This window comes from Pseudomyrmex gracilis, unplaced genomic scaffold, assembly GCF_002006095.1.
Source record: "Pseudomyrmex gracilis isolate BER0280 unplaced genomic scaffold, ASM200609v1 scaffold_63, whole genome shotgun sequence".
NCBI classification, from domain to species: Eukaryota; Metazoa; Arthropoda; class Insecta; order Hymenoptera; family Formicidae; genus Pseudomyrmex; species Pseudomyrmex gracilis.
The window spans coordinates 277,923-299,885 of NW_018020647.1; the positions used below are offsets into that span (position 1 = coordinate 277,923).

A 21,963-nucleotide genomic window follows, 5' to 3' on the forward strand; every position below is an offset into this window, starting at 1 on the left:
GATGAGTCAATAAATGTTTTTGTTTTTTTCTGTCGCCTGGGGCGAACTACAATTTGAACAGAGACTGTGATTTGCGATACGAACGTACACGTTTATTGTCCGGTATTTCAAGAGATGTGTACGGTATAATAATACACAACTCGCGCGATATGCGCGTCGATGTATTGCGCAACTACTTCTCTACCTAGAGAGATCTCAGGTAAAAAATATATATTTTACAAAATGAATAAAAAAAATATGGTAAATATACAGAATCCTCTCCCCTATTCTCCCCTATTTATTTTTTTTTACATAAAAATATATCCATTTTTTTATATAAAAATATGTGTATATATATATATATATATATATTAAAAAAAAAGATACGCACCTTTATAAAATTCTTTTTCAAGTAAATATCAAAAATCGATCATACTGACCGCGTTTCTCGGAGAGAGGTCTGGAATCGCATATAAACAACTCGATAACAAACCATGACGCAAAAAAATGTTTACACCATCATGGATAAAAGATCTCACCTGATCTTTGTTATCCTTCAAGCTGCAGTTTTTTTTTTTTTATTACTTTCGGACGATAAGAAGCGTGGCCAAGTAATGAGAGATGTCTTTAGTTGCGACGCGTTATTTTTATTTATAGTTTGTATTTGTTACGGTTCTTAATTTTATTATTTTTGATCGCACATTTCTCTGTTGCAAACACCGGAGCCAACATCTTCCGTCGCGCTTGCTTGAGTCCACAGCTTCGGTGTGTCTTCTATAAAGAAAATCGAGTTACTTACGGGGCGTTACGGTCCCACTTCCTGCACCGCGAGATATCCGCACAGCGGGGACGTTCGTTTATTTTTATTTCCGGAGATCGGTGTTTATCTAAGTTTCAGAGAGGTGTATATAGGTGGTATTCAAGCAATATGATCTACATGTGTACGTTTGCACCGATCGGCATTGAATCGTTTTTCCTCCGTGTGTGTGTGTGTGCAAGGAGAAAGAAGTTCTCCTTCTATAAACGCGCCGCGTTTCACTTCGGCCGACTGACAGCGGTGGTCAACGGCTAAGAGAGAACGGGGGGAGGCACATAGAAAAGGAACTTTTTTTCTCCACTTGCGAAACACGCGAGTCACAGTGCCGATCGGTGTAAATAAAACGCTGAGCTCCGAGATGTTTTTTTTTGTTTGTTATTTCCGTGTCAAACGTTGTTAGACGTCAAATCTCTCTTTTAGGAGAAAATTGTAACAACCGCGGCGCCGCCACGTGCAGTTAGTGCCGCAGAACACGCGCACAGCAAAGAGAGAGAGAGAGAGAGAGAAAACTGTAATGTCCGGCGTCGTTGAACATCGCAAAATTATCGCGAGATGGTGGTGAAACAATAAAGTCGGGAACGAAATACGCAACGGCGCCGGTCATCAATTAATGTCTCTCTTGAACGCCTCGTTCTCTCGTTTAAGAAATTTGAATTGTTTACCTCTTGTCGAAAAACGACGAATCCGTCCGAACCACGATCGAAGCGATCGCGAAGGATCTCAATTGTGGCTCGGGGGGGAATTTGTCATTGAGCAAAAAACCGGCATTACTCTCCTCGGCGAAGGCCACAACGCCACAGACGACCCTGCGACGGCGTATCGGCGGCCCGAGTCTCTCGGTAAAAGAGAGCCCGGGTTCTCTGTTTGACAAGTACGCGCGTATTTCGCGGCCCCGAACGAACGCGACCGAAGCAGAAGCCGAGACCGGCCGAACAGTCAGCGGCCCGAGAGTTCCCAACATGGCAGCCCGTGTATATATGCGGCGCGTATGTGTGTACGTGTGTGCGTGCGTATGTCGGAGAGCGTACGTCGCTTTATAGTGTACGCGAGAGAGTCGGTGCGCCTCTCGGTCGTGGACACAAATCGCGAGTAAAATGGAAGCGGAATTTCGCTGCGAGGTTGAAGTCTGTCGTTGAGAACAGTGAACATGGGAAGGTCCAGGTTTCCCGGGAAGCCGTCGAAAGCGGCGACCAGGAAACGGATCAAGGTGCTCGGCCAGCCTGAGACAGTGCAGACCGATCCGGTAACCGTCGCCGAGAACATCTACTTAGGACTTTCCCTGTTCAATGAAACATTCGGTGACAACGAGAAGGTGAGGGGACAAAATCGTCATGTCGAGGTGCGTTCGCTGTTGCCGCCGTCCGTTCGTTCGTTCCCGTATCTCTGTTTGTGTCTCGTTGTTTGTTCGACAACTGACGTTGTCGTTTGGTGTTACGTACCCGCCGCCCGAACGATTGTTCCATGAGATCCGCAACAGCGTTGCGTCGCGCGGGTAGGATGTACCGCGCGTCACGCTACCAGGCCGCAACTCGCTATCGCGTTTCGTCCGGCGAGCGTCACGAAGACGCACACCGCGAGATGATCCGCGAGGACGTATGCGGGACCGTGAGCTTTTGGCGCCGCGTATCGCGCGGGTTAACCTATTCCCGCGGCGGGAACCGATCGGCGGGTCTCGGAATGGCAGGTGTTCGCGTATTAACGCGAGAAAATAAGTCAATTCTTGTTTCATCATTGGCTCCTCACGCCCTACCGTACGTTTTCTTCATGTGACGGTTGAGCGACAGCGATTTTCTTCTATATGTTTGTGCGTGTGACAGCAGTTTGATACTTTGGGTACAGAGTATGTCAGTCAAACATGCCTGTAAATGTCTGCTTTCTCTTGACTCTTAGCATTTAATTAAATGTAAAACTATTAGTTGCAAGTGAATATTTATAAGGGTATATAAGTTTTTGCACACAGGGAAAATAAATATAACTCATAGATCGCGTTTGTTTACTTTGTTGGCATGACATTTAGAAGCAACCGCAAGCGCGGAATAGATGTTGGAATTTAATGTTGGAAAGATATTTTTTTTTATGTTTACACACACGTGTTTCTCTCTTTTCAGGAACATCCACCATTCCATGGATTTAGCACTAAAGAGGCTAATCTTTCTGCATCCTACATAAAAACTCAACAACACGATGCAGAAAAAACCACCAATAAATTACCTTCCGTCTCACTAAAAACTCTTGCACCGCAGTCTAGCACGAAGAATGTAACGGACATCAAAGGTTCAACAAATGCAACAAATACAGAAAACAATACGGAGAAGCTTGTCGACGCGAATTCAAAACTAGACGATTCCATCAAATCAGTGGTAAATGTAAACACTAAAAATAATTCGAAACTCCAGAAAGGCAAAAGTCGCAAGAATTGTAAGAATATTAAGTTTTCGAATTATTTGAAAACTCCGGTGCTAAAATCTGTGAATAACATTTTGGATCAACATCAGAGAACTAGACATTTACGTAACAGCACTGCAAAAAGATTACTTCAGAGAGCGAAATCAAATGGCAGTAATACGCGCAATTTGGTGGTACAATCTGGAGAAAAGTCTAGCACAGTGAGAAAATTTGTTTTGCCGGTTCGTAGTGTGCATTCATCGAGAGTTATTAAGCCAAATAAGAGATTTATCGAAGAATTGGAAGAAATTTCTACAACAGAACACAGTGAGAACGAGATTAACACTCATGTGAAGAAGGCTAAATTGAATTCGGATAAGTTTGGCAACCAGGAATCAAAATTAAAAGATAGAGAGGCAAGAAACAAATCGAAAAAACTTATTCAGATAGATTCTAACGCCGAGAGTGTTACTCAGCAAACAAAAGATACAGATAAATCATTGAGTTCTGTACGAAGCGCACAAATATCAAAAACTCATAGAGAAGTAAAGAAATCTTATACTATATCATGTAAGAATAAAATATCAAACAGCACATCTAACATTTGTAATAACAATCAGGAATGCTCGCAGAATGCGAGCAAGGCTGCACAAACTGCAAAATCAACAGTTCCCAGAAATCAGAAACAGATTTCTATTCCTACAAAAGCTCTTCCCGAATCCAATGTTCCAAACTTTGAGTCTTCCAGAGTTCAGACAAGATCAGGAACTCAAGCCGAGATAGCAGGGGATTTAAGTGATCAAGCAAACTGTGAAAGTGGTGCAGGATTAACGGAAGGTGGCTGTGCAAAATCCGAGGTTCAGTCTGAAAATGGTAATAAGAGTACAGTTGGTACATCGAACAGTTTTGAGACAGAACCCAATTTGTCTGAAAGTGAGAACGAGCATAGCAATCATTCGGAAAATGAGCAATCGGAATTCAGTGGAATGAAACTCAATGGTGGAAAAGTTATATTGAGGAAAGCGCGATTGAAGTTGGATAACAAGTGTTTAGCTGGAACAGAAGGACCATTTTCAACAACGAGCAACAGTAACACAATGGGAGGAAATACTAATTTAGGTACGTCTATCTTGCTTTTACTTTTTTTTTTGCAAATTTAGAGTTGTGTATCGCAAACGTTTATGACACTCTGTTTATAATTGTTTAACATTTCAGGATTAACAGGAACTATAAAGTGCGGTGTTTGCGGCGCGGTGCGATTTTATCGGTTTGTGAAACAGGCGCGCAAGTTCGGTATCCACAGTTGCGAATCTTGCCGAAAGTTCATAAGCAAGATGATCAAACGTCAGACGTGCGCCAAATCCTCAAACAATGTTCTTCCTGTTCTTCAGTGTCATAAAGGCGACGGTTTATGTTTAGTTCCGCCTGTGGTGAGAAGCCAGCAGTGGAATCTCATGAGATGCGTTTATAAAGCCAGATGCCCGGCGTGTTGGTTAAAAATGTGTTTGAAATGTTACAACATTCCACCCGCTCTGAGGACAGGTTTAAACGCATTGTTACCACCGTTAATGAGAGATCCTCTGAGTATATCCTTGCCACTCGGTCAGGACGAAGATGGTCAGGGACAAAAGTTGGGTAAGCTAAGTTGGCCCGCGGAAGATAGTTCGGAAAGAAATTTGTTTAAGTCCGCCATGAGTTGGAAAAATTTCGAAATGGGACAGAAAACAAGTTATCAGGGTACCGGAGGTTTTTTGTACACAAAAATAGACAAATGTAAATAATAATTTGCATTTTTTTTTGAGAGTACATATTTTTTTTTCTATGAATTCATATTGACGTGAATTTTGTTGCAGTTGATTCTTCAATGACCATATCGCCCAACAAAAAGAGGAGAAAAAATAATAGAATTAAAGTAAGAAAGAAAATTAAAAACGCAGTGCTCACTTCGTCTACAAGCAACCAATGTCCGCAACCTCTCAGACAGAGGCTTGAATTGAAGGGGCCAAGAGTCAAGCACGTTTGTCGAAGCGCCAGTGTCGCTCTTGGTCAGCCAATTGCAACTTTTCCTTCCGCAGATGCGAAAGAAGACAGCGAACATGGCAAAAACATTCCAAAAACAGCTAAGGAACTCGAGAAAATAGAAAAGAAGGATGATGTTGCAAAAGAAAGGGAGACGCAGAAACATAACGAGGATAGTAATTTGAATCAAAACGTTAACGTAACGCAACAATCTTATCCAAAAAGAGGAAAGTCGCAACAACAAAACGTATCAACGTCGCATTTTCCAGTGGTACAATATTTTTTCAAGTCTGTTTTTTTTTTTATTATTATTATTATAATTATAAATATTTTCTTCTCTGTGTGCGCTTCTATATTTTAAATTTCATTCTATCTGCAATTATAGATGTAAAACTTATAGTTTTTCTATCTTGCTTCTGAAATTTTACCGCAGTCAGAGCTGTAGCGATTTTACAATAATATTTATCGCAGATGTCTAAGGCAGCTACGGACACCTTGTATACAGTCTCTGTAGACTTTTGGGAGCAATACGATCCTTCGGAAATTGGAGCAAAAGGTTTTGCTCTTATTGGTTCCGAGTTATTTCACATACCCGCTATTTGCTATTTATGTGGAAGCGCTGGGAAAGAACCAGTAAGTGTGATGTCAAATTATTTATCGGTCGTTAACATAAGTTTATGGATACACATTACGTGTATTATTTGCAGCTGATACACTGTCAGTGCTGTTGTGAGCCATACCATCCCTTCTGTTTGGAACCCAGTGAATGGAGTGCTTGCGCACAGCCAAACTGGTGTTGTCCTCGGTGTACAGTATGTCAGTCCTGTCATCTCAGATCCGGTCCGAAATTGTCTTGCATTCGTTGTCGTCAGTCGTTTCACCACTCGTGTTTGTCGAAATCCGGCGTTAGTTCGAGGTTGTACAGTCCGGATCGACCCTACGTTTGTCAGAGTTGTATCAAGTGTAAGAGTTGCGGTAGCGAAGGTGTCAGCGTTCACGTGGGCAATTTACCTCTGTGCTCTATGTGTTTTAAGTTAAGGCAGCAAGGAAATTATTGTCCTTTGTGTCAGAGATGTTACAACGAAAACGATTACGACACGAAGGTCAGTTATCTTTGTCGTGAACTTTGTGTCTTCATTGAAGGAGGATAGTCAATAATTTTATATGGTTTATTGCGATTGTTTTTTAGATGATGGAATGTAACGAGTGTTCCTGTTGGGTACATGCCCGTTGTGAAGGCCTTTCTGATGAGCGTTACCAGATACTTAGTTACCTGCCCGATTCTATCGAATTTACGTGCAGTCAGTGCTCCTCCAACTCCTCGAACTCCGTATGGAGAAATGCTATAGAAGCCGAGTTGAAAGCGGGATTTATTGGCGTGATAAAATCCTTGAGTAAGAACCGCAAGGTTTGCACGGCTCTTAAATGGAGTCCTAGGAAAGAGTGTCTCTGTAAATCGAACACGAGCATGAGAAAACTCGAATTTTCCGATGGCAAAAAAGAGACGAATTACGCAAGAGAAAACGAAGATTCGGAAGATTACAAGGATACAGATTCTAACTCGGATACCAATAATGCGACAAATAAGCCCGATTTGGAAGAACCTACGACGGATACTTCCATTAGGAAAGGTCTACGGCGGTTGCGACAGAAGTTTCATTTGAAGGAATGTTCGGTCAGAGTGAAGAACTGTATTCCAAAAGATTCTCAAGAAATTGAGAAAAAAGACCGAACAAATTCGGAGTCGCTGAGTTCGTCGAATGACATCACGGAATGCAATTGTTCTGAGCAGCAGATCATCGCGAGACCATCGCCAACTTTAATGTCCGTAAAACAAAAAGTGACTAACAACGAGTACAAATCTTTGTGGCAGTTTTATTATGATATGGAGCACGTGATCAATCGCGCAGGTTCGAAAGATCTGACAAAAATTTATCACGAGATACTTCAAGAAGTTTTTCCCTGGTTCAATCCCAAAAATGTTGATTGTATTGACGAAAACGACGACGCGTTAACGCCTTCTAAAAATGTGTGCAAAGATTCCTCGAATCTGATTCCGATCAGATTCGAGGATCCTAATCTGGAGACGTGGAAGGAAGAGTTGATGAAAGCACCGAAAGCAATCGCGGCTAAAACGGCAAATTTGTATAATATTCATTTCGAGGATAGCAGATCGTGTTGTTTGTGCAAAGGTTTGGGGGACGAGATAGAAACGAAAGAAGGCCGGTTGCTGTACTGCGGACAGAACGATTGGGTTCACGCGAATTGCGCGCTTTGGTCGAACGAAGTATTCGAGGAGATTGACGGTTCTCTGCAAAACGTTCATAGTGCCATTTCGAGGGGTCGTTTGATTCGCTGCACCGAGTGCGGGAAAAAGGGCGCCAGTATAGGATGTTGCGCAAAGAATTGCAACAACACCTTTCATTTTCCATGCGCACGAAGCGTCGGGTTAATTTTCAATGACGATAAAACAGTATTTTGCATCTTGCACGCGAACAGTTCCGCACACAAACCTCTACAAAGCGAAAACGAGTTCAGTTTGAAGCGGTCGATATACGTAGAACTGGATCGCAAAAAGAAGAAGTACGTGGAACCCAACAAGGTCAAGGTAATGATAGGTTCCTTGATGATCGACTGTTTGGGCACCATTGTTCCTGAATTCTCAGACACAACCGAGAAGATAATACCGTGCGATTACAAATCCTCCAGGCTCTACTGGTCCACAATAAATCCTTACAAAATCGTGAGGTATTGCGTCAGAACTTACGTGCAGATGCATATTCCGGACGTCGCATCCGACATAGAAAACAACATTACCATCGATCATAGCAAAGAGCAGGATAGAGAAGAAGTGGACGCACAGAAGGTTGCATATTTGGATGTTAAACAAACTCTAGACACGCTTATCGATATCGTGTGCAACAAAGAAGTCGATGAGAATTTGGCTGAACAGAACAACACTGACATCTTACCACCGGAATTGAAAGAGGCTATATTCGAGGATTTACCGCACGATCTGTTGGACGGAATTTCCATGCAGGACATCTTTCCGAAAGTGTCCTATGAGGATTTCTTAGCTATGGATCTGAAGAATGATAGCTCTTTTACTGCGGATTTGTTCAAGGACGACATGTTACCGTCGGAAGTTGAAGAGACTACGAAACCATCGGAGAACAAACTATCCAAAATAGATCCGTCCTTGTTGGAATTAGGGACGCACAATGATCTCTGGTTGCGACTCGAGGCAAAGACTGCGGTTCAGGATCTTATGGACGATTTATTCAATTCAAAAAGTCAGAAGCGCAATGGCAGAGAATTAAAGCGGTCCAAATCTGAGGTGATGTCAAACAATCCGCTGATCGTCGGCGGTCAGCGACATCATCAACGCTCCTGTAGTCTCACATGGAGCTGCAAATTGGATAACACTCACAGTTCCAACATAAAGAGACGAAAATTTCCCCGAAATCCATCCAGCACCAAGTCCAGCGAAACCGGCCTGATTGTTTTAGATGCGCAAAATGAACGTTCGTCTATGTTTCATGAATTAATGATCCCGGAAAGCATCATGGTCGCCAGAGTGAATAGAGGAAACACGTCTAATATATTGTCCGATTCAATGCGCGAATTGAAATATTGCATCGAGGATTCTGCCGGACTGAATCGTCGTATGTTACCGGTTAGGGATGAAGCAAAAGAACACAAAAGGTTATATTGGCATCCGAGACAACAGCAACCACGAATAGTACAGGTCGATGGACCGTCTGACGCTAACAGCGCTAGTGAGTGCAGTTCGCCGGAATATAATGCCGATGAGAAAAATACGAGCTTACATCCGTCCGAATCGATTCCGCAATTGGATGGTATTAACGACGAACATTCGTCCGACGCGAGCGAGTCGAGTTCTGAATTAGATTTCAGTTTGTACACGCGGTCCTCGAATTTTTTACACTCGAAAAAAATTTTCGACTTCATCAAGTCGCAGAAAGTAAAGAGCAACAATGACAATCTCGTCATTGCTCCTCTTTCCAGATGCGCTTTGTACAAGCCTAGCGTTTTATTTAAAAAGAAAAACATCAAGTTGAGTCTGAAGATTCCGCAAGTAGACGGCGCAGGTGATATATCGAGCGATGACGAGTGTACTTCGTCGCAGCAGGTAGTGGCGCGCGAGAGAATAATCCATACATACGAGTCACCGCTCAAACACATTGACCGACCCGTTACATGTAAGAGATGTTGCTGCACCTATCGCACTCAGGACAGTTACAATCGACACTTGGCTAGCTGCGACATTATGATTACCAGTGACAGTGATTCCGAGACTATGGACAACAAGTTATCGCCAGAGTCCAACTTTTCGTCGAGCGTCGGCTCGGTGTCGCCGCAGTTTATCACACTTTCGCCGTCCGAGGGTCACACCTTGTCGACCGATTATACGGATATCCAGGCGACGTCACCTATTGAGGCATCTGTGCCATCGCCTCATCCGAGCATTCAGATCGAACCGATTGCCCAAGCGATCATCACGCCGCAGATTCATACAGCACACGCCACAGTTGAGACCGTGCACCAAACAGTATTAACGTCCAATGACATGATCGTGCAGACTCAATACACCCGCAGAACCACCACTCTGCCAAATCCAACAGTATTACCTCCTCAGGAGAGCACGGTACAGATAACAGAGATTACAGACCCGCCGTCCGTTTCCAGCGATTCCAATATAACAGCGCATAGGATAGTAAACACACCGATGAGCTCGCCGGATAGCACGAGCTCACAGACCGCCCGTACTCCGGATATGTCCGTTTTTTCGTCAATGGGTGTGCAGACCGCACACGAGTCCGCGCAGATGCCCGCGCAGGTTGTTCGAGCGAGCTCCAAGACCAAGAATCCTAGAGTGACCAAATCGAAAACCAAAAGTGTCAAGCCGCAGCAACAACACATCGTGAAAAATGTCGTGCAATCGACGCCGCAGAACATCGCGCATGCAAGATTTCAGCCAGCGCCTGCGATTCAGAGCGGCGCGGCGCCGATCATTCAGTTACAGCAAACCACGACTCAGAGACCAACTGTAATACTCCAGCAAGTGGCATCACCGGGAATCGTATCCGCTTATGTAGAGACGTTACAACAACAATCCGGACAGAACTTGCAGTACATCACGACAATCGGCGGAGGACAGCACGAGACTGGTTTCAAACCGCAATTGATCGCCACAAATCCTCTGGTACCGGGCACCTATATACAGGCACCGTCTGCAGACAACCTGCTTACGCTGCAAAACGGCGGAATATCCATACTGCCAAGCGTGCAGATTGCGCAGACGCAGCCTACGGTGTTAGGTACCATCATACAGCAGCAACCCAGCGCGATTCAGTGCGGCGTGATATCGTCGGAACAGCTCCTACTGAGCTCTGCACCTACTCTAGAAATGTTTGCCGATCCGAGCGGTGGTATGTTCGTTTCGAATCAACCGATGTATTACGGTCTGGAAACGATAGTTAGCAATACGGTGATGTCGTCTAGTCAGTTTATGGCAGGCGCGGTGCCACAGGTGTTGGCCAGCAGTTACCAGACGACGACGCAGGTGTTTCAGGCGTCCAAGCTAATGGAACCCATCGTAGATGTGCAGGCTGTGCCGGGCGTACCTACGATGACGACAGTACAGACAGTACAGAACGTATCGGGAATGCCAAACGTGCCTAGCGTTCAGAATATAACTGGCGTTCCAAACATAGCCAGCATACCTAATGTGGCCAACGTGGCCAACGTGGCTAACGTGGCCAACGTGGCTAACGTGACCAACGTAGCCAACGTTACCAACGTGGCTAATGTGGCTAACGTAACCAATGTAGCCAACGTGCCGGCAGTGCCTGGTGGTTACGTAGTGGTAAATCAACCAGCGCCACCACCACCGCCACCACCACCACCACCACCACCACCACCACCACCACCACCACCACCGCCACCACCACCACCAACACCAGCACCAGTAACAGTATCCGCTCCGGCACCAACACCAGCGCCTGCACCACCATTACCGGCACCGCCACCGCCACCGCCAACGGAACCAATTGCGGCATCACCACAGATCAATATTTCTGCGGCGCCACAAGATCAAGCTTTTGGTAACGTCACATGCAACACTGTGTCATCAGTACCATGTCAAAGTACAATTGTAGAACAACCGGTAACATCGATGATTCAAGTGGCAAACGTGTGCCCGTCCAACGTTCACAGTGTGGCTACTGTTTCTGCGACGCCGTCAAGAATAGCGTCACCCACGAAGTTGTCACCGCCACCGTCGAGTGCGATACCGACAATACCACGTGTTGCCGTACGACCCAGTCCAGCCGCACATTCGATCACACCGTTGAATCAAGGAACGGCTTGGAAGATCACCGAATCACTGTTTGGCACTGATCAATTGATGAACAACAGTGTGCGGCCGTACTTCGATTCGAAACATGTCTCAGAAAATACCAGTATGATCAAATCTAGCATATCATCGTCCAAAATATCGCCTCTACCGAATCATTATATCACACAAAGAAATCTATCTGTAAATAACAAACCGAATCACAGTATAAATAATAATGTTCATAAAAGTTACAACGGCAGCATTGCACCGAGTTCTAACTGCACAAATACAAATGTAAGCAACAACAATATGACCGTTGTCACTAACGCCGTAAGTTCTACGCTGAATAAGATCTCGATGCCGATGAGCAACAGCATGCCGACCAGTCGACCTATGAACAGGGTGCTACCGATGCAAGCCGTAACACCGAAACAAGACCCAGCGAAGAAAGACGATTTGGCGATTGAAGAACCGACCAAACCTCTAATCAAACCAGCCGAGCCGGAAATCGTGGAATCGAAGAAAACTTTCGAAGAAATAGTGCCGATTAAGAAATCCGAAGCTACACTTAACATCAACGATGGTTTTAAACTTAAAACGGAAACGATAGAGAAGGTGAAAGAGAATCTCAAGCTTGAGCTCGACAAAGAAAAGAAACTTCAAAATACGTCGTTGAAAATAGTACTACAAAAACAGTTGCAGGATGGCTCTTACAAGATAACACGCAACATGAAAGCTGTCACACAGAGCAAGAAGGTGCCGCAGGTAACATCCGTAGAAATATTGCCGTCAAAACAGGCAGGACCTCAGATCGCGTCTCTACAATTGCTACCAATCAAAACGTTCACGCTCAAGACAAATAAGATCGAGGACAAGGTAAAGCCCGTGGAGACGAAGGTGAACATACTCAAAACGAAGACGCCGCCTGTGGCTGTGAAGAAACCCAGAATAGTAGCAAAATCTATCAGATCGGTGCGAAGTAGTCCGCAACAGAATACACATCAGGCGCAGAAAAACAGCCCGAAAGGACCGATTTTAATGTATGAGGTCAAATCGCAGGACGGCTTTGTTCACACAGCCTCGTCTATGGCTGAGGTCTGGGAAACAGTTTTTCAAGCGGTTCAAAAGGCCCGCAAGGTTCACAATCTACCTCCTCTGCCTCATAATGCTTTGTCCGAGAGTCTTGGCCTGGATAACAACGCTACCGTCTACTTGGTCGAGCAATTACCAGGTGTCAACAGGTGTACCAAATATAAGCCCAAATTTCACACACTGGCACCACCAAAACCCGGTGAGATAGAGAACGAACTGCCTGCAGTGTGTGATAACGGAGCGGCTCGAGCAGAGCCTTTCAAGAGCAGAAAAGTACACGATATGTTTAGTTGGTTGGCGTCACAGCATAGGCAACAACCCAAGATGATTGCCATATCGGAGGCAGAATCCAGGTAAAATTCATATAGATATGTGTTTATAATAGTTGTAATTTAACTTGAGGATCGATTTTTAACTAGGCTTGAAAACACCGCTACAATCATAAGAAATGTTTCAGGCGAGCCGCGAGTACCAATCTGCCGATGGCAATGCGTTTTAGGATACTTAAAGAGACATCAAAAGAATCTGTTGGCGTATATCATTCCCATATACATGGTAGAGGACTATTTTGTTTAAGAGATATCGAGGCTGGTGAAATGGTTATTGAATACGCTGGTGAAGTAAGTACCAAGAAACACTCTATTTTATATTATTTTATATATTTTATATATTATTTTATATTATTATTGATATTGCGGAATATATTAATACTACTTAAATTAATTTTTTTTTTATCTTTAGGTTATTAGATCTTCTTTAACTGACAAACGAGAAAAGTACTATGATAGCAAGAATATAGGCTGTTATATGTTTAAAATCGATGATCACCTCGTTGTTGACGCTACTATGAAAGGAAATGCAGCTAGATTTATCAATCACTCATGCGAGGTATGGATTATATATCTCTCTCCTTGATCTTCGTTGATTGAACATTAAAAATTTAATATAAAGTGACAAAATCTTAAATGTGGTTTGTGTACGTAATTAAGGGTTTCCTTTTACACGATGATGAACACGTGTTGCATATAAATGTATGTTTTACAGCCGAACTGTTACTCGCGAGTGGTAGACATTCTAGGTAAGAAACACATACTAATCTTCGCTCTTCGCCGCATCATTCAAGGAGAAGAGTTGACGTACGACTACAAATTCCCATTTGAGGATATCAAGATCCCTTGTACTTGTGGTTCCCGCAGATGTCGCAAATACCTCAATTGAGACTGCATATACAGCTTATCCTAAGCAACCGAAGAGACCGACGACACAGAGATAAAATATTGTGCTATATAATTGCGCGCGCTTTCAAATAGGATTCATTTTGTTGAACGTTGTTCATTTTACTCATTATCAAACTATTTTCAGAGATCGCAGCTTTTTATTACTCTATAAAAGAATATAGATTATACATTTTAAATATTAGAAAAAAAAAAAAAAAAAAACCAGATATATAATAACGCGAAAGAGCACGGCGGTTACGAGAATGTTACTTTAGACAGCTACGTTGTGTAGTTGATTTTAACGGAGGTCTATACACACTTATACCTATAGCAATAAACGATTCAAGTATGTCCCGCTTTCGTATCCAAAACGTAAAAAAAGTCGTGCGTAGACTAACGCGCTTCAGACTTTTGAAAGTGTTACTTTATTCACGCCTGTGCTTTCTTGCACGACTTTTTAGACTACTCTATTATCTATTATTGAGGCTTAAGTGTACAAGTTATCTTACACTTTACACTAAATGCTTAGTGCCCCTCAGTTGGCAATCATTTTTTTTCTTTTTTGTTTGTTTTTATAATATCTCGCACGATATATGAGGGTCTTGACAAATTTTTATCGAATTTGAAAACTCTTTCCCTGACAGTGGATTGCAATGAACGAAAAAGAGATTGCGTCACGCGACGTAGGTCGCGACGAGAAAAGGCCGCGTTTTTCGATAATAGCTTATTTCGAGAAATAAATATATCGATTCTTTTGAGTATGTCACAAAAAGTAAAAAAAAAAAAAAATAATAATAATAACTTACATATAGTGTACAAAACGATCTTATATAAAGCGAATGAACATAATATTACTATAAAAAAATTGTATATTTAAATGTGATTTGTGTACATTTAAATTTAGTGTATAGTGTATGACTAACTTTGTGACATCTCATGTCTGCTGTAGGGCCAGATTTCAAATGTTTTTTGTAAAATATGTAATTGTTAGAGACTAGATATATATCGTCTTTGATGTAAGGACAGCAAACCAGTTTTAACTTAAGTTAGGAATGTAGGCATTAAGAAGAAGAAGAAGATGAAGTAAAAGAGAATGGCAAGTGAGAACAGTCTCCTGTAGCAGGACATTGTTCGAAGGTGTACCTACTTTGGCAGACATTGATACGAGATTTTATTATTTATGTATAATAATATCATGTGTAAAATTGGTGAACAAACGTCTATATTTTACAGATTGTTTTTTTTTGTTTTGTTTTTCAGCTGTTCTTATCTATTGATGAACGGAACAAGATTTTTTTTTTCCTTATTTTTCTTTTTTTGAGATGTTGCACTTATATGATTGTGCTTCCACTTTGACAGTGTGTTCACGATTACCGTTTATCATCTGATCTTTAATGTCTGAATTTTCGCCATCCCTTTACGAGGATAATACGTTTTGTTTTAATATGTATTTTAATAGAAGCGTCAAAACACAGTTTAAAGATGCTTTCAAAGAAGATTTCTATTCGAGAAGTTCGTTTATATATAGCTCGAACGAAAAAAGAAAAAAAAAAGATTTATGCATGGTTTGAGATATAAACGTCTCTGGGAAACCGCTCCCGGTGTATGTTTGTGATACTTTCCTATAATGGGAGATATTAGAGAGATGCTTTTATAGGAATATACTTTACAAATTTCACGGAGAAAGATATCGTGTATTTCCGTATACCAATACCTTTCTGTGAAGTCCAATTTTGCCTTACTTTAATGTATTTACGCTTTCACCCGGTGATAGATTTAGATATATTTACGCGAATATGATATTTTATATTCCAAAAAAAAAAAAAAGAAAAAAAATACTAATAGATTCGCAAAAAAAAGAAAGAAAAAAACGGCGTTTTCACGACGCTCTCTGAGACAAACTACCGTAACGTATAATTAGCGCGACTAATAATCAATTTCTGCCGAGGTGGTAGTCCCTTAAATTTTTGGTGCTCCATGGACACCGTTAAGTGCACTTTTTATGAAAAAAAGGCCTAGGAGTAAGAGATAGTAGATTGCAATGCGGAAGTGTTTGATAATAATAAGAAAAGCGTTATACGGAAAAATATTGATCGCGAATTATTTAAAGAGGTAATATAAAGGAAGAGTGATGTGGAAGGAGCATTATTTGAGCACGCAAATAATATTAAGCTGCGCATAGACCGGGCGCAATATTGTTGATGTATCACGTGCTGACAACACATCGTATCTCACTCTTTTTTTTTGTCGGCATGGCGACAACGATACGAAGTGTTTGTTATTAACTTTGTGTTGCCAACAACGTTGCGCGTCGGTCTGCGCGCATCTTTAATCGACGTGCAGCGATTTTAATCGGCCTGGTTTGGTACAAAGTGTGCGTATGCTCTGAGTTGTAAAAAGTTATAAAAAGAAAAAAAAACGGGAAAACGCGAACTTGTTCTGGTCACGTAAAATTGCCATTTTTTTTAGATATTTTGTGAATCTTTTTTTGTAATATTACGATAATACAGATAATTAATAACTATTATTGGAAGAAGAATATTGTTAATATAATAATAATATTAATTTTAATCTGTACATGAAAAAATAATACGCGCGACTAGTAAGTATGTGTGGTAACTGACTTGAAAATATAATAACAATGTTAGATATTTTATTGATATTTATTGATTATACGAACGACGGTATTAGGGTTGAATGAAAAAGTACTAACGCAAATTGAAAACGATTTAGGATCCGGTGCACATATATATGACGAATCACATTGATATTATGATAAGATGCAAAAACAAAATCAGGTTTTTGATTTTTTTTTTTTATTTTATTTCTATAATAATCAAACGCGTATCTTTACAATTCGATCTATTTACAGCCTCTTGACCGTTTATGCCAGTGTCATACGAATATTATTTTGGATTTTACAAAAGTGTATACTCTATAAAGCATACACATACCATGTAACACGATTTTTACATTGCTCTACTTATTATATTTGCTACACGCCATTTATCATTGTACGATTTTGATTTGTTTTGCAATACGTCAGCGTATTAAATCATCAAGATATTGTCTCTTATCGTATTATTATTATTTTGTATATTACCGATGCTTTTGTCAAGTACCCTACACGAGTACTCCGGCAGAAAGAAGAAAAAAAAATGTGGAATAACTTTGACCGTGTGTGTTTGTAACGAGAAAAAATAAGCGTGTGAAAGAAGAAACAAAAAACAGAATTTCTATTTATCTCTTGATAATTCTTGCCTGACAAATTCGAACGGATGTCTGTCGGGTACTTTCTGGAACATACTCTGTGTCTTTTTAAAACTACTCCTTAAACTGCGTAGAGAATGCGTACGAATCTCCTTAGTATTATACATCCAGCCTTCAATATTATTATTATTATTGTCGCTATTAATTATAATCTATATATATATATATATCTATATATACACATCACAAAAAAAAAAGAAGAAAAAGAGAGAGAGAAAGCATAATACATCACTACTCAAGTCACTCGTATATTTGGGCACATTGAGCACCGTTTGTTTACTACACTCATCAGCACTTCTAAAAACAAATAACGTTGCGTGTTAAAATGACGAAAACATCCGAAAAAAAAAAACGGTACGATAAATATAGTCTAACAATAATAAAAAAAAAAAAAAAAAAAAGATACTAATGTATAGATGTAATAGGTAGATCGTTTCTCTCCGACTCTTACGCATGTTTTACCTTTCAACAGACGAAGTTTTACAGACGAATTCGCCCCGCATTGACGATTTGAACAGATGTTGCGTTAAAATCGAGTGATTGAGTTATTTCGCAGAAATGATGAGTATGCAGCGCGCGTATATTACAACGCAACGCGATTTCGGCGCATCACGTTTAATTAAACGATCTCTCCAAAAAAAAAAAAAATTAAATAAATAAATAAATAAAAAAAAAACAAGTCTGGCGATTTCGTCTCTTTGTGTGCTTCGAGTTTTTTTCCAAGAAAAGTAACGAAAATTAAAAAAACAGATTAAAATATTCTTATATACAACTCTCTTAAGAAATTTAAAAAAAAAAAAAGAAAAATTGAAATATAATGAAAAACGCTTCTTAAGACGTGTATAAAAAAAAACCTATTATTCTAACGTTTAAACAGAGTGTAGAATTTTTAAAATATTAATACTTGTTTAAAAGAAACGGAAGAGGGAAAAGATAAGAATAATAATTATTGACAAAAAGAAAAACTCGACGACGGAATGAAAGGAAAAAGGAAAAATTGAAAAAATTGTCTGTGATTATCAGTCATAATAATCTTTAGGTCAACATATTTTTTAGAGAATATTTTTTAGGAAATTACAAAATTTAATGATATATCCCTATTATTGATATGATATTGGATCAAACATGCTACGCATAATAATATTAAAAGTGAAATTGAAAAAAAAAAAAAAAAAATGATAAACTGTAAAAGTTGCAAACTGTTTAAAAATAGAATTACAGATAGTTGAGATTCGATGGCTGTTGTAAAATATTCAGTGTTTGGACAAATAATTATATTAAAAACTATTTATAACTAATATATCGAAGTACGGTAATATTATTATATCGCATATTACAGTAGCGTTTTTATCCCTCCTTGTGTTTGCATATTTATGACGGACATATGGGTTATAGAGAGAGAAAGAGAGAGAGAGAAAAAGGAAGAAAACGAGAATTTTGATAAAGATTCAATCGTGTGTGTAAAATTGATTAATTGAAACGAATGAAAAAAAAAAAACGAAGTTTTGCGGAAACGAATCGGGGGGGACGACGACGGAAGGAATAAGAGGGCATTTGCCACACGTTTTTTGCGTGTAAATTGTCGTTATTGATCCATCTATTTATCGTAGAGGACTTATGAAGTTTAATCGTAATATCTACATTAATCAGAAAAGGTACGCGTACCGCATAGAGAACACATAGCCGCTTTCATCACAGACACTCACATACAAACACTCACACACAAATATATGCCCATGTTTTGTAATTAAATGTTTTGTTAGTATATTATACGAGAAATTAACAAAATAAAAACACAAGTGAAAACACATGAGAGAAATGTGTTATTGATTATTTTTTAAGTCACTTTATTCTTTTTTGTGCGCGTGTGTATGTGCGTGTGTATGAAAACGTATTAAATAATCATAAAACTTTCTTGTATAATCATAAAACTTTTTGTATAAAACTTTTTTGTATAAGATGTAAATTTCCAAATTATATTTTTTATCATGTCACAATTTTGTTACATTTAAAACAAAATTGGAAACATTTTTGTTTTTTTTTTTTTGTATTGTATAAAAAGAAATTTAGACAATTATGCAATTCTTGCGAGAGATTGTTGTTTTTTTTTTAGTTTATTTTAAATACTTTGGAAGAGAAAAAACCTAGTTTCTGTACGCAATAAAAAAAACAGATAAAACCGCTACGCCATTGTCTCACTTATGGGAATATACAAAATTACGAGTCGCTTTCAAGGAGAGCACCTCTAAGAGCATGTGTGCGAAACGCACATTGTTTATTCTCTCGATATTTCACCGTGATTGCAACACACGTCAAAATTGCGTCTCAAAACACCGCACGCAGCTACATAAAATCTCGCGAGTTCGTTATATCTCGTTAATTGTAAATATCGAGGCGATTATATATATATATATATATATATACACATATATATATGTATATATAAGTTGCGAGACACAAAGCGGCCAATCTTATCTCGCTTTGTCTGTTCCCACGGGCGTCAGCGAGCGTACGCGACGAGCGGCAGTGTCCGACGTGCATTTCGATCCGACGATGCAACCCGTCGTTAAGTCGCGCGTTATGGGTCACGCTTCTTCCACGTGTGAGAATTTTTCGCGCACGCCCGTGTACGTACCATACACACAATGCATTTGTGATAATATCTGACGTACGTAATTTTGTATATCTTTTTTATCTCAGTTAAATTTCTTTATTAACGTGTGTGAGAATCGAGTGTGACTTTTCGCGTTTGCATATAATCGTTCGAGCTATGCTAATAAATCTAAAAAAAAAAAAAAAANAAAAAAAAAAGAAACAAACAAAATCGATGTACGATTCGATATATGAATCGAACGTGTCGTAAAAATGTCTACGTATAAGATAAGAGTGTTAACGCACCGCGCGACACACACATCACTGATGCATTCCGTGAAATACTTGCGTGCGTACGCACGTATTGCGGCTGAGTCATGCGCGTTCCACGCGCGCGGGCAACCACAACGCGAGCCTATACCTAACAACACAGCCAGCGCGGTGCGTCTCCTTTTTCCACACATTTGAGAATTTTACGCGTAAGTCCCGCGCGCGCGCGCGTGTAACGCGTTAGTACACAAGTTTAGTACGCGGCACATACGTACATTGCGTAGCAACAAATCGAATCCGCGAAAGGAGGAGAGAAGATTCCTCCCACTGCGCGCCGTTTATTTTTCAACAGCTGATGATACATCGGTCGGCTACCGACCGCTGCTGGTGAGAGAAACGGCGCGTATAAACGGATAAGAACTTTCTTTTCCCTGTCGCAGCGCGATTCTGAGCCGGTCGGTGTACACATACGTACGTGCGCGCTCGTTACGCGGGGGGGGGGGGGTTGGGTCATGCGCAAACCAGCGCAAACCACGCGCATCGGAGAGCACACGCATTTACGATCATCGCAATGCAAACAAGCGCATCTCTCCGAGAAGCACACACGTCATCACCACGCATTTACGCGTGAAATTTACATTCCATCAGGTTTGAACACGAGACGCGTTTGCACGAGCATAATTACCCATTATCACCCCTTTCCCGTAAATAAACAAGATATATCTCCGAGAAGAATTGACCAAGCGCGTGTGATAATTTTTATTTTTTTAAGCAAACAGCTGCTCTAATTTCGAAATGTCAATTACGCGCGCGCCGCTCGCTCCCCAATCTTGATCTTCGATATACATTTTTTCAGATTTTTTTTTTATATTCGAACGATAAATCTATACAGTTCGCGTCCACGCAAACCGGCCGTTCTATTTATAAATCGCAGATCAACGAAATCGCTATATTTCTATCTTTTTGTTGCATTTTCGATCTTTTCTCTCTCTTCCGTCTTTTTTCATCTTTTTCTGACGCTCGTACGAGGAATTGAGTCAAATTTGTAGAAACAGAGAAGTAACCGTGCCGTACACAATGTTAAACACGCGTCCGTACACGTCAAAGGTCTCTCTCTCTCTCTCTATCTCCGTCTTTTTTTCTTTCTTTCATTTTTCCTCCTTGCGAGCGACACGATCGCCCGTTTCTTACGTCACGATTTTTCCCTTCGCGCTCGCTCGCGCACGCAATCGAATCTCGAATCTCGTTCTCGAAAGCGCGATCGCGCACTTTGCGATTGCGAGCGAACGACAGGCGCGCGCGCGCGTGCGTTCGTTTCCGCGGAACAGTGAATAACCTCTCGTTATTTTGTTCGTCCCCGTCGTTCTCACGTACACACACATATCCGTGCATACACACCGAGAGCACTCGGAGAACCCCGGGCTGCCATCTTCTCCCTCCTGCCCATCCTTGTGTTGCGTCTTGCCGCGCGTTTTCTCTTACGATTTCAAGAAAACCCATACGACTCTCGCCGCGCTCCTTCATCATTCTCTCTCTCTCTCTCTCTCTTTCTCTCTCCGCTCGACGCACCTTCAACTCCATCGCGTGTTCTTTTCGCTAACGAAAGTACGCGTGTCCTCTCGCCCCTCTCTTTCAGAGCCTTTCCTTCGACGGGCTCCCCTCTCTGCTATCCTTTTGTTTCTCTCCTCCTTCTCCGTCTCTCTCTCTCGCTCCCACCACCCAATGTATTCATACCCTCAGGAACGTGATTGCACAGATGCTGCTGATTCCAAAGAAATTTTTTTCCGCAGCGCCGATTTCGGATTTCGTTGCGCTGAAAAATAATATAATATAATCCTAGCACCGCACGTGTCGCACATGATGCAATAACGAGAGAGATTTATATCGCGGTGGATTTACGCACTCATAAATTGAAAATGTTTATCTGTGCTTTTTGCTCATTAAAAATCTGCGGATGGTCT

The 21,963-nt window shown here is 41.0% G+C and overlaps 1 protein-coding gene and 1 long non-coding RNA gene across 2 annotated transcripts; one reads left to right on the forward strand and one right to left on the reverse strand.

The window, feature by feature from the left end:
* Positions 1-370: 370 nt before the first annotated feature.
* LOC109854363 lies at positions 371-1,680 on the reverse strand. The gene is made up of 3 exons (XR_002250215.1): positions 1,459-1,680; positions 519-753; positions 371-439 (listed from the first exon to the last, which is right to left on the reverse strand). It is a non-coding gene; the product is annotated as an uncharacterized LOC109854363 (long non-coding RNA).
* Positions 1,681-1,811: 131 nt separating this feature from the next.
* LOC109854362 (histone-lysine N-methyltransferase trithorax) lies at positions 1,812-14,251 on the forward strand. The gene is made up of 10 exons (XM_020427379.1): positions 1,812-2,108; positions 2,905-4,300; positions 4,397-4,954; positions 5,035-5,471; positions 5,672-5,833; positions 5,908-6,303; positions 6,390-13,006; positions 13,111-13,273; positions 13,395-13,541; positions 13,698-14,251. Exons 1-10 carry the CDS (start codon positions 1,944-1,946, stop codon positions 13,869-13,871), a joined length of 10,215 nt encoding a protein of 3,404 aa, XP_020282968.1. The 5' UTR covers positions 1,812-1,943; the 3' UTR covers positions 13,872-14,251.
* The last annotated feature ends 7,712 nt before the right edge of the window (positions 14,252-21,963 follow it).